This window comes from Gobio gobio, assembly GCF_949357685.1.
Source record: "Gobio gobio genome assembly, chromosome: 10".
In the NCBI taxonomy this organism is placed as follows: domain Eukaryota; kingdom Metazoa; phylum Chordata; class Actinopteri; order Cypriniformes; family Gobionidae; genus Gobio; species Gobio gobio.
This window is the reverse complement of record NC_137116.1, coordinates 33,165,449-33,179,009: the sequence shown is the minus strand read 5'-3', so window position 1 is coordinate 33,179,009 and position 13,561 is coordinate 33,165,449. Positions and strand designations below refer to the sequence as shown.

The 13,561-nt window shown below is 38.5% G+C and overlaps 1 protein-coding gene across 1 annotated transcript in view; it reads right to left on the bottom strand.

Annotated features, from left to right (window-relative positions):
* mvb12bb (multivesicular body subunit 12Bb) overlaps positions 1-13,561 on the bottom strand; it is a 75,096-nt gene that overhangs the window by 47,442 nt on the left and 14,093 nt on the right. Inside the window, exons 3-6 of the mRNA XM_079827431.1 lie at positions 7,753-7,860; positions 4,710-4,806; positions 3,464-3,593; positions 792-899 (exon numbers count right to left, since the gene is read on the bottom strand). Coding sequence (XP_079683557.1) covers positions 792-899; positions 3,464-3,593; positions 4,710-4,806; positions 7,753-7,860 — 443 coding nt within the window. The remainder of the gene's footprint in view (positions 1-791; positions 900-3,463; positions 3,594-4,709; positions 4,807-7,752; positions 7,861-13,561) is intronic.

Below are 13,561 nucleotides of genomic sequence, written 5' to 3'. Positions count from 1 at the left end.
AGAACAGATCGAATGAGTTGTCAACTTACTGACCAACAACTAAAACTTCTGAAGTAGAAAATACTAAACAGACTATATCATCTCTCAAATCCCCATAATTTGTTCAGTAGCAAGCTCTTGAGGTAAAAGCACTGAACTGGCAACCTTGTTGTCAAGGTACTGACATATAAAGTGGCTAAAGCTTGCAGAAATAAAACTCCATCTAAGCTTTATGTGCACTATGACTCCAGTGCCAGGACCCTCGTGGCCTTCTGGCGTGCTCAAATCTAGCACTTTCAGTTGGCACCATCCACATGCCCCCAACAACCTCTCTGCTCTACTAACCATTGAAGGGGAGCAGTGATTGTTTATTTACTATTTACAGAGGAAAAACCCCACTACTTCCTGCTCATAAATAATTGACATGTTTGAGTTGGATGAGGTACAAAGTCACACTCCCTCTCTGTCTTCTTCCCTTCAGGCTGTGTGTTTATGTGCATGGCTGCTGGGCAGACTGTGTGTTTGTGTTGTGTGTCAGAGCAGACAACAGACTGAGCTCTCCTCATGGCAGTCTTTCTGCTTTTTTGTCCGTGCTGGACTCCAGGTTATCAATGAAAACACACTGAGTTATCTTATGCTCCATTCTGTTAAACTCGAAAAGGTGGAATTTCCAACTTCCTACACACATAGAAACTTAATTTTACAGATTGTTGGAATATCCCACATCCGATGAGACCCAATGACAATGAACAAATTCTCCTCATGTGTTAAAATAGGCTATACAGTATATGTATTCTTGTGAAGTGTCTTACCTGACAACACCATGAGCAGTTGTAGAGGAAGAGGTTGTTTTGTGCACTGTGTCCTGCGACTTAGTGACTTTTCCCAGCTGATACCAAATCCCCAAATTATTCAGCTCTCTGTGGACAAACCCAGATTGTTTCATAATCAAGAACATTTCAAAATTATTTCAAGTCTCAGAATAGAATTAAACAGAATTGTATTGATAACAATGGAATGTATACAGGCTTTGTCTTGGCGGACTAGATGTGCTATACTGCTGCTGGCATGAGTGAAGGCTACTGCCAAAACATACACATAAATGGTGGCACTAATAAACAAGAAAATTATGGAGAACCCCCAGAGCAGATTTAGGCAGGTGGTGCTGGGGAAGGTGGGGATCTAGGAAAACTCCCATGGCGCAGTGCAGATTTGAGCCGGATCAGGGCGGAAATAAATAGGTTAAATTGAGCAAAAATATGGATTGGCCAAAGCAGCTGGCTTTAGGAGAATTATCAGATAAGCAGTAGAGTCGAGAGTGAGGCGTACTGACTACGAGCTGACTGACAAGACGATGGCGGAAGATTTGGTTTCAAAGCAAAATGTAAAAGCACCTATTTGGCAATATTTTGGATTTAATAGGGAACCTGTAAACATTAATGAGGCAATCTGTAAACTTTGCCCGATGAAGGTGGCAACAGAATTCAGAATTCCGGCTTACCTCCGGAGGTAACACTTCTATTTTACCCACGCATCTTCAAGCGCACCCCAAGAATGAGGCTGCCGTGCTTATTCGTTTAGTTAATAAAGCCGTCTTATTCCTTTTGTTAACCCGTAGAGGTCAAAATACTCTGTTGATTTTGGTCATACAGGCAAGTGTTATACATCATTATAAAATTTTAAGTTTCTATTTTTATTTGTGTACACCCACAATAAAAACAAAATGTTGTGCTTTTTGCAAAATAAAGAAAACAAAAATGATGCGCGTTCTGCCGCCTCTCTCAATAAAATACATTCTGATACTTGTCAGAAAATTAACTGTAACTTAGTGAATACTTGTCACACAAACACGAGACATATGTCTAAAGAAACGTTGAAATGTCAGGTTTTAAATAATGTAAATCAATCCAAAAACAAATATTCTGTTTATGTAATCTGTTTGAAAAGAGAGAGATGTCAGTTGTTCGCAAGCGGCTCATTATCTGCTAATGCGGTCATGCCCACGGAGAGAGTGTTCTTTTCAAAGGCAAATTCTGACGCGGTCTATGTGCGTATCCCAGCCTGCATCAACTCCAAAAAACATCATGTTTAGTGAGATTCATGTAGGCTTCTTTACATCGTTTTGAGACGCGGTGAGGAATAATCCTGGAATAATTTACCTCAGAAGAAAAGCTGTTTAATTTCTAAGAGCAACGGATCCAGTCAAGGATTGTGAGGTAAGTTTATTCTGTTAGTGTCTGGGAATATTAAACCGCAAACGACAGTTTAAATATGAAGCCTGCATGTCTCTGTGTGACGTATTAAACTGCAGATTATAATACAGCTCTATAACATAACAAATACGCTACATAAATTGTCATAGATGTGGGACTGTTTAAACAAGATTTCTTTTGCCTGTTTTGGACAGATTATGAAGTGTTTACTGTAAAATAGCCTAGTGTCACATCAATAGAGCTTTTGTTCACAAAATTCTGCTCAAAAAATACAGTACCAGTCAAAAGTTTGGACACATTACTATTCGAATGAATGTTTTTGAAAGAAGTATATTGTGCTCATAAAGCATGCATTTATTTGACAAAAAAAAATAAAATTAAATAATGGTTTTCTATTTTAATATACTATAAAATAGTAAAATATTTTTTTTTGTGTCTTCTTCATCTGTGTTTTGATCAGGAGATTCTGTACTCATTTAGAAGATGTGTAATAGTGCCCCTTAGCATATAACAGTGAAAACACTGAAATGCCGGAAAATTCTGTTTGGCAGGGAAGCGTTTCTCACAAATAACGGAAAATTCTGTGTTTGCAGAGGAAAGAGTTAATGTTAGGTGTGATTAATCATGATTAATTCCAGAAACGTGTGATTAATTTGTTATTTTTTTATTGATTTACAGCCCTATATATATATATATATATATATATATATATATATATATATACTGATCAAATAAATGCAGCATTGATGAGCATAATAGAGTTCAAAAACATGTTACTGACTGATTTGTTACCCAAACTTTTGAGCAGCAGTGTATAAACCTGCTGTGTGAGCCCCAAAGCCAAAATACTTGCTCAGTCTATATGGTATGAAACATATAAAATTCCCATTCAAACACTAACATTTGTAAGAGATATCAGGGGTGGCTTTAAAAGCTGTTGGAAAAGCAGCACCAGTAAAGCAAGTGCCCATAATGCCTGTAGCAGGCCGCAGGCACTGAGGGGCACTAGAGGAAACAGGAGCCGGTCAAAAAGCAAAAAAAAAAAAAAACACAGACACACCAGAAGAACAATCCTATTCAGTAAAAAAAAAAAGACGATTCAGACAGCATAATAAACATGGCTCCAGGATATTTACTTTTACTTTTTTTTACCATCAGAGGGAATAGTGACCAAAACATCTACATCAAACACACACAAATAATTATCAAAAAAAACATGTCATGTTTGTGATATCAACTGACTCAATTTATCCAAATATAAGATATCTTACCCTATAAATGTATAATTAGCTAGGCTGTGCTTTGATTTCCCCTGTATAACCACATCGCATATAGCCATATCGGTGCTGTTCCTGGGGACCAACTTCACACACAGCCTCTCCTTCCTTAAAGCCTGCTCCTCTGAGAGAGAAAGAGATATAACAGTCATAACATAAACAGTCCTAATTATGTCTTTCATTTATCAGCAGTCGAACTACATTTACACCAGAGTCCAAATGTGCCTTTATATGCCACAGTCCCATAGACCCATAACTAAAACCTACATTACGCAAACATATTGCCTGACCTATTTGTCCTTGGGAAGCCTTATAAACAATGACACCACAATCTAACTACATATTATATATATAAACTACCTATTTCCTAACAGTTTATTCAGACAGACAAGCTAAATATATATATGCATTAATATTTGAACACCTTATAAATGCAACGTATATGTGCCTTCAGCCTCAAAACATCATATAAGTATATGAAAGCCCATCATAATTGCATAAAAATGTCTTTGGGTGCTAGAGGGGAATCTTCTGTGTCAAGTGTGTAAGAAGGATATAAGGGACTTGACTGAGAGTGAAATGGCAATATAGTGGCTGAGGCATCTATTAAACATGGTTTTACTACAATAAAGTGGCACATTAAAACCAGCGCCCAATGAGACTCCATCTTCTTTTTAGTCGTTCCTCCAGAACCCGCTACCAGACTCGGCCATATTACTCCTGAGCCCATCCCATTCGTTTTGAGGCGGCGCTGGGGCGAGGGCCGTGTAAATGCAATAATAATGAAAATAATAAACATGCTGCCCTCACTCCCAATGCCAAAATAATATTGCGGCGTTCTCAAAGGCGCGGTGAGAGGAGAAGAGAGAAGACGAGAAGGGGAGAAATACATAGCACTCAAAAAGCACTAAAGCATCAAGGGAATGCATTTCATTAATATTAGATAACCACCATCCACTCCCGCTCTGCACAAATAAATACATAAATAAATAAGCACATCATAAAGAAAAGCTGGGTTCTGGCAGAGATAAACAATGACTCATCGTTCTCTTCTCCACCTACCTTCGGGGCAAAATGTTTATTTTACTCTCTCGCACTATCATAAATTAAGCTAAACCTGAGCCCATGAAACATTCACATTCACAACCTCTGGAGAAGCGCTCCCTCAGGATGACTACAGAGAAGAGAGAAAGAAGGAAAGCAAAAAAGAAAAAGTCTATTTTTGAAGGAAACTGCTTACGGGTATCCGTGGTGTCTTGGATCGGAGTGAAGCCCTCTGGCAAACAGTCCTTCAAGTCAATCAACTTCATGTCCACGGCCACGTTGCATAATTGCTTCTGCCACAAAATTTAGTGATATAATAAGGATTATATGAGTTTAAACCATTATAAAAATGAGCCTGTTCAATAAAAGCACTTCGCAGGGTTAAAATTACGTCTGGAAGCGGGCAGCTTTCAATTATGCATGATTCGTACCTACAATGAAAGGCCGCTGTAGTATTTTGCAGACGCACACACACACCATTTTTTTGAATCGCTGCCCTCTTTTAAGCATGCGATCACCTGTGTGCTAGCCATCATCTTCAGACATGGCAGCCCAGCGCTAGGGCCAGTCGGTGGCAGGCCAAATTGCTTGTGCTTCAGAACAGGGAGTACTTGAAAACAATCAGGAGCTGTTTAGTTGACATTTTCAAGCATGACTTTTTCCCTCAGCCTTCCAAGCCTGGACTCATTATGGTTCCATTTTTCGCAGTAATAAATAGCAATAATCCAGCAAAAGCCCTGAAAGAGTGCAGCTAGCATACCGTGACGTGATGAGTCCGACATTCTGGATGGCGTCGCTACTATTACCCGGCAGTTATTACCACTACAGACCATTTTTATTCATAGTTCTGACTTGAGGGTACGAATATGGATGAATGCTATTACTATGCATGAGACATGTTTTTCTTTTTTTCTTTTTAACACTTTTTTTTTTTTAATAAAAGACACGGGAGAGATTTTTTCCCATCAGGACCTGACAAAGGGCCATCTACCTCCAACCCTGAGTATGATAAATCACAAACTGTTTACTTCCCACCACATAATTCACTGGCTAATTCTGTAGAATCTGTTTTTGTCATAGACAATTACAGTGGGGGCCACTTTGACTGACAGACAAAATAGCCTTTGTTGATGGCGCTGCCATGTTTTATTAGCGTCAGGGACTTCAAAACAGTGCAGACACACATTTTAAGACTTCATGCTGGAGAGGTGGCAGAGGGGACTGATGTGCTACATACTAAAACTGCAGATCTCATTTAACTTGATCAACAGGCAGGAATTGTCCTGGGTAAACCAGCCACAGTGGATTGCAATGTCATCTCTGAAACTCGTAATATGGAGCTTAGAAGATGTACAGTCGTTTTCCTGCAATGATAACAATATAGCATCTTAAAAAGTAGGGTGGGACTTGAATTCACAAAACGAATGCGAGTTTGCTAAAGCGATGGCCCTGTTTCCACCTGGTCGGGACACATTCTACAAATGTCAAATGTTAATATCAGCAGGAAATCACTATCTGGCTGTTGGTTAACACCATTATTGGGGGTAAGTAATGCATGTTATGTAATCAGATTACTTTTTCAAGTAACTATTAAAATAACACAATGTCTTTGCTGCTGACCTTTGATGATCCAATTTAACCATACGAATAAGCAAAAATTACTTTAACATCACATTTTTCTTTTTTTTTTTATTATTGCTGAAGTAAGAGTGTTGGGCTGCATCCAACATCGCATACTTCCCAACTATATAGTAGGCAAAAAATGGTATGTGAATTTGTTAAAGACCCCTTAATATGATGATCATAATTGCAAAACACATGCTGCTATTGAGGTGGGATACAGGTTAGGGACAGGTTTGGTTGTATGGGTAGTGTAAGGGTAGGTTAAGGTGTAAGGGAAGGGTCGGCAGTATAATAATAGATGTATTTACAGAAATGAATTAGGGTTGTAATTACATGCAGGTATTTTTAAAAGTATAAGTACAAGGTAAAAACATGTATGTACACAACAAGTGCATTTTATCAAATGATTAATTGAAACGTTAGTACATACCAGGTAAAGACACCTAATATAAATTGGAGCTATATATTTTATAGACATATAAATTAATTTTGTTTAAGATAGTTTGTTCCTTGTGGCCCCTGGACATCTGTCTGAAAACCCTTGGAATAGAGAAGAAAACAAACAACAAGATTTTGATACATGAAATGAAAACGTTTTAAAATTATTCCTTCATTAATCAGTGAAAGGGATTTTGTGGCAACAGTGCGCATTAAAGGAAAAAGCAGATGCACTGGTGAGATGCAACACTGAATAACAATGACCCACCAAAACAAGCCTATTAGCCACAGCCTATTTTTGTCATCCTCACAAACACTACAAGCAAACCTATCAGCAGGTTAAACCCAATTATGAACGCAAGCTAAGTTTCTTTCAATACATAATTTTAAGGGATTTTAATCCTAGACAGAGATAAAGTATAGAATGAAGACATGCTACGCCTTGCCTTTGGAGGAACAATAAAGGTAGGGCAACTCAACTTTGCATTGTTCACCTTAAATGAAGACCGATAACCTAAACAGCATGACTGGGCCACCTGTTTCACTTTCGAGACAGATACCTGCACATAAAAAGACACTCATTCTCAATTTAGCTCAGCTGAATAGGACGGAAATGTTCAAATAGTTCCAATTCACAGAGGAATATTTTAAAATAGGTGCACCTTTAGCAGGCATATTGGGTGGCTGTTTGATGTGTCATATTTCATAAGCAAGAATCCCCAAAACCAAAAGTTTGACATTTTTTGGATGCTTTCTCCATCTTTGATGAATAGCTAGGAGGTATTCAAACTGTCTATTGGGACCAGGTTAATTGAACCAAATTAAACCATAAACTACTATCGTGGAGAGTTGCGTTTATGAATAATCATAAACCAAATTCCTTTGGGAGAGCTGGAGATCATCAACAAATTTTCAAATGCAAGCATGCATCACACATCAAGTGAGAAAAAAAACAACCTCAAACCATTCTAAATGCAGAGTAGTATTTGCATTCGGTTTAGATACTTCACTTTAAAGGACGGAGCCTATTTTGAAGGAGTTTGTGATCAAAGATCTGCGCACAACCCTAATGAGGGATGGACTGAAGCAAACGGGGCAAACGCACTTTATGACGGCGTGTGAAAAAACTGGAGAAAAACTTGCAATGAGCATGTTAAAACATACACGTTTTCACTTACATTTTTGGACGTGGCAGCTCGGGTGAAGCAGAGATAGCGTGTGACCTTGGATTTGAATATGCTGTCCTTCCACAGGTTGGCGTCGAAGCCATCTGTTGTTTGTGCAACCTACGTGAAAAGAAAAAAAAAATACACGGAGAGGAGAATGTGAGATCGAGTTAATGTATGGACGATGTGCGTGTTTCCTTTTTTGCCCTACTTGGCTTAATTAAGGCTTGCTTGAGCTTTCACTCCATCTCATTAGAGCCCTACGCAAGTGGAGAAGAATCCTTAGCCTCCTAAAAAGGGTAAAAATACCACCGACCCCTCATGGGACAACAAGGATGAGACAAGACCTCACAAAGAAGGCCTTTGAACAAGCTAAATGAGACTTCATTGTGCTCTGCAGAGATCAAGCAGTTGCCTTTCTGAAATACAATAAAAACAATGGCAGTCACGATTTAGGAATTTGGATGGATGTTGAATTAGAATTGCAATGGTAGGAAGTGGAAATTACTAAATTGCAACACAATGAAATTCAATAATCACTAGAGTCCAGCAAAATTGTGACAAAATTGTGATAAGTGGAATATAATTTTATAATAGCTGTTATATATTTACTTTAAAATATAGACAGTATAAGTCAAATAGTGTCAAATCAACATAGCAATCAAAACCACAAAATGGCCACCACATTGTTGTAAACTAAACTATATATAATATAATATAATTCATATAATATAATAATATAATGAAGCATTCTTGTGACATTTAATACAAATAAATGATATATGCATTTTTCGATTCATTAAAATAAAAAATGATATAATAATTTATATTGAAACTTATAATGGGTCTATAGATTATATTTCATACATTAATTAACATCACATATTGTTTCTAGAAATACCTCATATGTTATGTGTATGATAACATGTTTATGGGTTTTTCATACTGAAAAATCGAATGTACCATCATTAATTAATATACGAGTTGTATTTCTAAATAGGATTTAAGAAAGTACAATTCTACGTCCTGTTTGCTACCTTAATTCAACTTTAATTCAGAAATCGACTTGAATAGCTATTCTCAATTCAGTTCTGAATGGTGCACAACTTAAGTGATCTCTTGTGAAGTCTTGACAGGCATATATTAAGCTTTCAGAAAGGACAGACAACCTGACAGGTAAACAGACAGAGGAAGACAGACTGGTGGACAGAGACAGCAAGAGTGTAGTGGAGCTACAGCGTCCGCAGGCGTTGGCTAGGACCAAAGCTCTCAGGAGGAGTCTATACATCAACCACAATATCCTCCGCTCCTTCCCGTCTCCCTCCTCCCTTTACAAGACAACCCGTCCTGGACACTTTTTCCAGGTCAGTGCCCCGCTCCTCCTGACAGCGTAAACAAAGAGCCGGAGCTGTGAAGCCCAAAGTCAAACAGGGAGGAACCAGGCACCAAAGGAGTCAGTATGCCACCATGCAGCCAGGGCAGGCAACGCAGCCTGAATGTGGAAACAGTTGCCAAGCATTGGGACTAGTAGAGGGAGGGGAGACATCTCTACTTCTCCAGAAAAAAAACCTTTGAAACAATCGAAAGACGCTTAAATACAAGTCTTCAGTGTATTGTGGTTTGCTGTCTGCTGATGTATAATTGCGTCTGTTTAGAGGTTGTTGATAAAGTTCAGAAGCCTAGCTAAACTAACCACAATTTTTGTTCATATTTAGTAAATAAATAAACAGATTTGTTTAAAAGTTGTGTGATGCTCGACGCTTGTTAAAACTAGCTCTTAAAAACAAACAAATCTTTCAGTTTTCGTTTATATCTGGTTGTGTGAAGGTTGTTGCGTTTGCGCAAATAAAACAACATCATTTCATCTTTCTGTCTTGATAACCGAGCTTGATAAAACCATAGCTACTAAAACAAATCTTTCATTTATTGTTTTTATTTGGTTGTGTTAAGGTTGCTAATAAATAAACATTCTTGTTTGCATAAACAAAGTAAAAGAGTTGCATGTTGCTGGATACTTAAGTACTGTTAGAAGCTGTTGACAATAATGCAGAAATTCAAACACTTGCTAAAGCTAGCTACTGAAAATAAGAAATATCTATCAGCTTTTGTTTATATATGGTTGTAAAAAAGGCAGTTACGTTTGTTTTTGTGTACAAAGCAAGACAAATAATTGCTGTTTGAGGCTGTTGATAAACCGAGTGCAAATTATTCAAAGTTCAGAACACTTGCTAAAGCTAGCAGCTAGCCTATAAACAACACATCATTTAAGTTTATTTTATATTTGGTTGCATAACATTTTTTAATAAATAAGCATGTTCATTTGTACAAACAAAGTGAGATAGTTGCGTTGATTGACAGAAGCTAATAATTTCAAATGATCTTAGTTTGAACACTTGCTAAAGCTAGCAGCTAAAAACAAACACATCATATAGCCTACGTTTCTTTATATTTGGCTGCATACCATTTTTTTTTAAAATAAATAAGCATGTTAATTTGTGAAAACAAAGTGAGATAGTTGCATTAAGCTAATAATTTCAAATAGTCTTAGTTTGAACACTTGCTAAAGCTAGAAGCTAAAAACAAAAACATCACTTAACCTCTTAACTGTCACCCCCTTTTTGAGAATAGTCATGAAAATGCACTATCCAAACTTACATGGCTGTAATTCAAGAATGCTTTGGAATATATATGCCTAAATTTGGTCTTGTTTTAAAGAAGACACTCAGCAGATTATTGCTGAAGTGAAAGCTATGAAAAAGTTATGGAAGTTAAAATTTACTGTAAATGAAATATACTGTACAAAATATTTTTTCTTTTATACAAAATATATATTTTACAAAATAACATTTTACTCTAAAATTACTATAAAATCAAAGCCATATGTCTAACCAAGTTGTGTTCCAGATTTGAAGTTGATATCACAAAAATTGAAGTCCACATGAGATTTTGTATAGGCGCACATTCCATTGATCGTTTTAAAAAAAATGCATTTTCTTGTAAATTTCTGTTCAAATATCACTTCCATCACAAAACAGTCACCTAATATGGAACCTAAAGACAGACCTTTCCGATGATATGTGTTTTGTCAAGATTAGAAAATATTTGATTATAAAGTAGTTCAAATACATTTTGTAATATGAAACATGACACCGCCCACTAGGGGGAGGAGCCCGGTAGAAGGTAGAAGACGTTGGTATCGCAACGTTTGATTTCTGACGGTAACAGTTAAGGGGGTTAAGTTTTTTTTTATATTTGGCTGAATTACATTCTTTTATATAAATAAGCATGTTCATTTGTGCAAACAAAGTAAGATAGTTGCATTGATTGGCAGAAGCTAATCATTTCAAATGGTTATAGTTCGAACACTTGCTAAAGCTAGCAGCTAAAAACAAAAAAGTACAATTTAAAGATTTTTTTTTTATATGTGGTTGTTTAAAAGCTGTTAATATGTTGGAAAGAGGAGCACTGTAAGGAGCTATTGATAATCAGTTTAGAATTAGAATCAAATCTCAGAAAACTTGCTAAAACTAGATCTAAAAAACAACAAACATATCTATCAGTTTTAGTTTAAATCTGTTTTTTTTTTTAAGTTTGTTAAATGACGGTTGATAATCAGAGTTTAATACAGTCAAAGCTTTAAGAAAACTGGCTACATCAAATCTTTAAATGTTCTTATATATTTAGTTGTAAGGTTGTTAATACATAACTGTGTTTGTTTGTGCAAACAAAGTAAAACAGTTGCATCCTGCTGCGTGTGACGGAGGGAAAGGCCAAGCGGAACAGGGCCTCTGAGAACACGTTGGTGCCATGTGGCGTACACCGGATCCTCAGCGCCAGTGGGCAGAGCCCCAGCACCGTGCCAACCCACAGACAACCCGCCGGAGACGGCAACAGTTGGGGACTGGTGGGTGGGGCGGGAAGTGTGAGAGAGAGAAGAAAGAAAACGGAGGGAGAAGAGGAAAGCGGAGAGGAAGAACCCTAGCTGCCCGTAAGCTTAACACAGGGTTGTTTTATACAGTGTTTGCTTTGTGCTTTGTTTTATTCACAAAACTTCCCCACTCTCTTTCCGCCCTGGTTCTTTTCTCAGTCTTTTTGAGGCACACCCACATACACAACAGATACACACACACACAAAACATTTTCCTAGAGGCCATTGATACTGTTGTCCTAGTTTCCCCTCTCAGCGCTCTGGGATTGCTGAGAGTTGCAGAAGCGCTGAAGAACCAGCCACCCTTGTGTCAGTGCCATCTGAGTCCTAAACAAACACAGGGCACTGGTGCCAAGCTCTGTTGGAGGCCTCATCTGAAAGAGTTGTTAAAATCTATCCTCAGGATATAAGGATTCACGGCTCAGAGCCGGCCAGAGGAAGAGCTGAAATAAAACCAAACCTTGTCAATAAATAATGTTTGTGCCTTCAGGGAAGGGAAGTAAAAAAAACACACAATTTCTAATTTTTAAATATTACATTTTACACAGTACAATAAGGCTCTTGCAAGTTGAAAACTGAATCCAAATGCAGATGTATTTATGAAGAACTATCCAGAATATTAACCACAAAAAAATGGACACTGAACAATGCCTGATATAGGATAAGACTAGAGAATAAACTGAAGTGTTTGAATAAACTGAAGATAAAGGGCAAACAAACTAGATGGAATGAAAAACAAATGATAACCAGTCACAGAATACAACTAATCAACTAAACTAGGCTTAACGTCTCGGTTACTAAACGTAACCTCGGTTCCCAGAGAGAAGGGAATGAGTATTGCGTAAGTTAGATTACGCTAAGGGAAAAACTCCTTTTCTCGAGAATACTGAAGCCAAAATTATCCTTATAATTTTATATATGTAAAACGCAGTGCAGCTGCACAGCAGACCACAGCAGAGCTTACTAGCGTGCTGATTGGCTGTGCTGCGGCAACTGCACGAACCTATGGCGGGGCGGCTGAGACGCACGAACCAACCAGGTTGCTTCGCGCCCTAGTGCGTCAGAGCCCGCCAAAATGGGCGTGGCCTTGGCCTCTTTACGCCATAGGATTCAGGTTAAATTGACTGAAGCGATCGCCTGATCTAAGCACAAAAGCACGGTGGGTTACACAATATTCGTTCCCTTCTCTCAGGGAACTGAGGTTACGTTTAGTAACCGAGACATTTCCTTTCGAGAGTACTTCCGTATTGTGCAAGTTAGCTTAAGTTTTGAGAACCCAATTTAAAATGCTGTGCGTGCTTATAAACTCCGCCCCATACTATGGCCTATAAAATGGCGTTTGTGTGCAGGCGTGCGTGCTTTATAACAGGCTCATTGACTACAATATTGACATCTCCAGCCACCTGAATAGAGGGGACTGAGAAGTGTAAAGAGAGTCTGTGGTGGTAATCCGGCTGCGGCGGGACTTAAACACTGTCTCTTTCATCCTGTGGTCAGGAAGGCTTTGGAGGCTCGGGGTTCAACACAATCTTGGGTCGAGGTTCTCTTCGCTCTGGTTGTCCTTGGTGGCTCGCAGAACGTGAACGGTGGCGAGTCTTTGTCACTGAGCACGGCTGGAAGGTCGGCAGCGCTGCCTTTGAAGGCTGAGGGGGCGGCGCTCTCGTGTTGCGGCCCGAAGCACAGCTGAAGCGCTCTGGGAGAAAATGGCACATGGCTTGTGACGCCTTCGGTGCTTCTGTGAAGCGCTCAGCAAACCCTTTCACCGCTGGACCAAACAGGCCAGTGATGGAAATTGGAGAATCCAGGAAGGAGGCCTTATCTGCGTCCTTCATGTCCGTAAGGGTCAGCCAGAGATGGCGCTCTAGCACAGTCAGGTTCGCCATGCTTCTACCG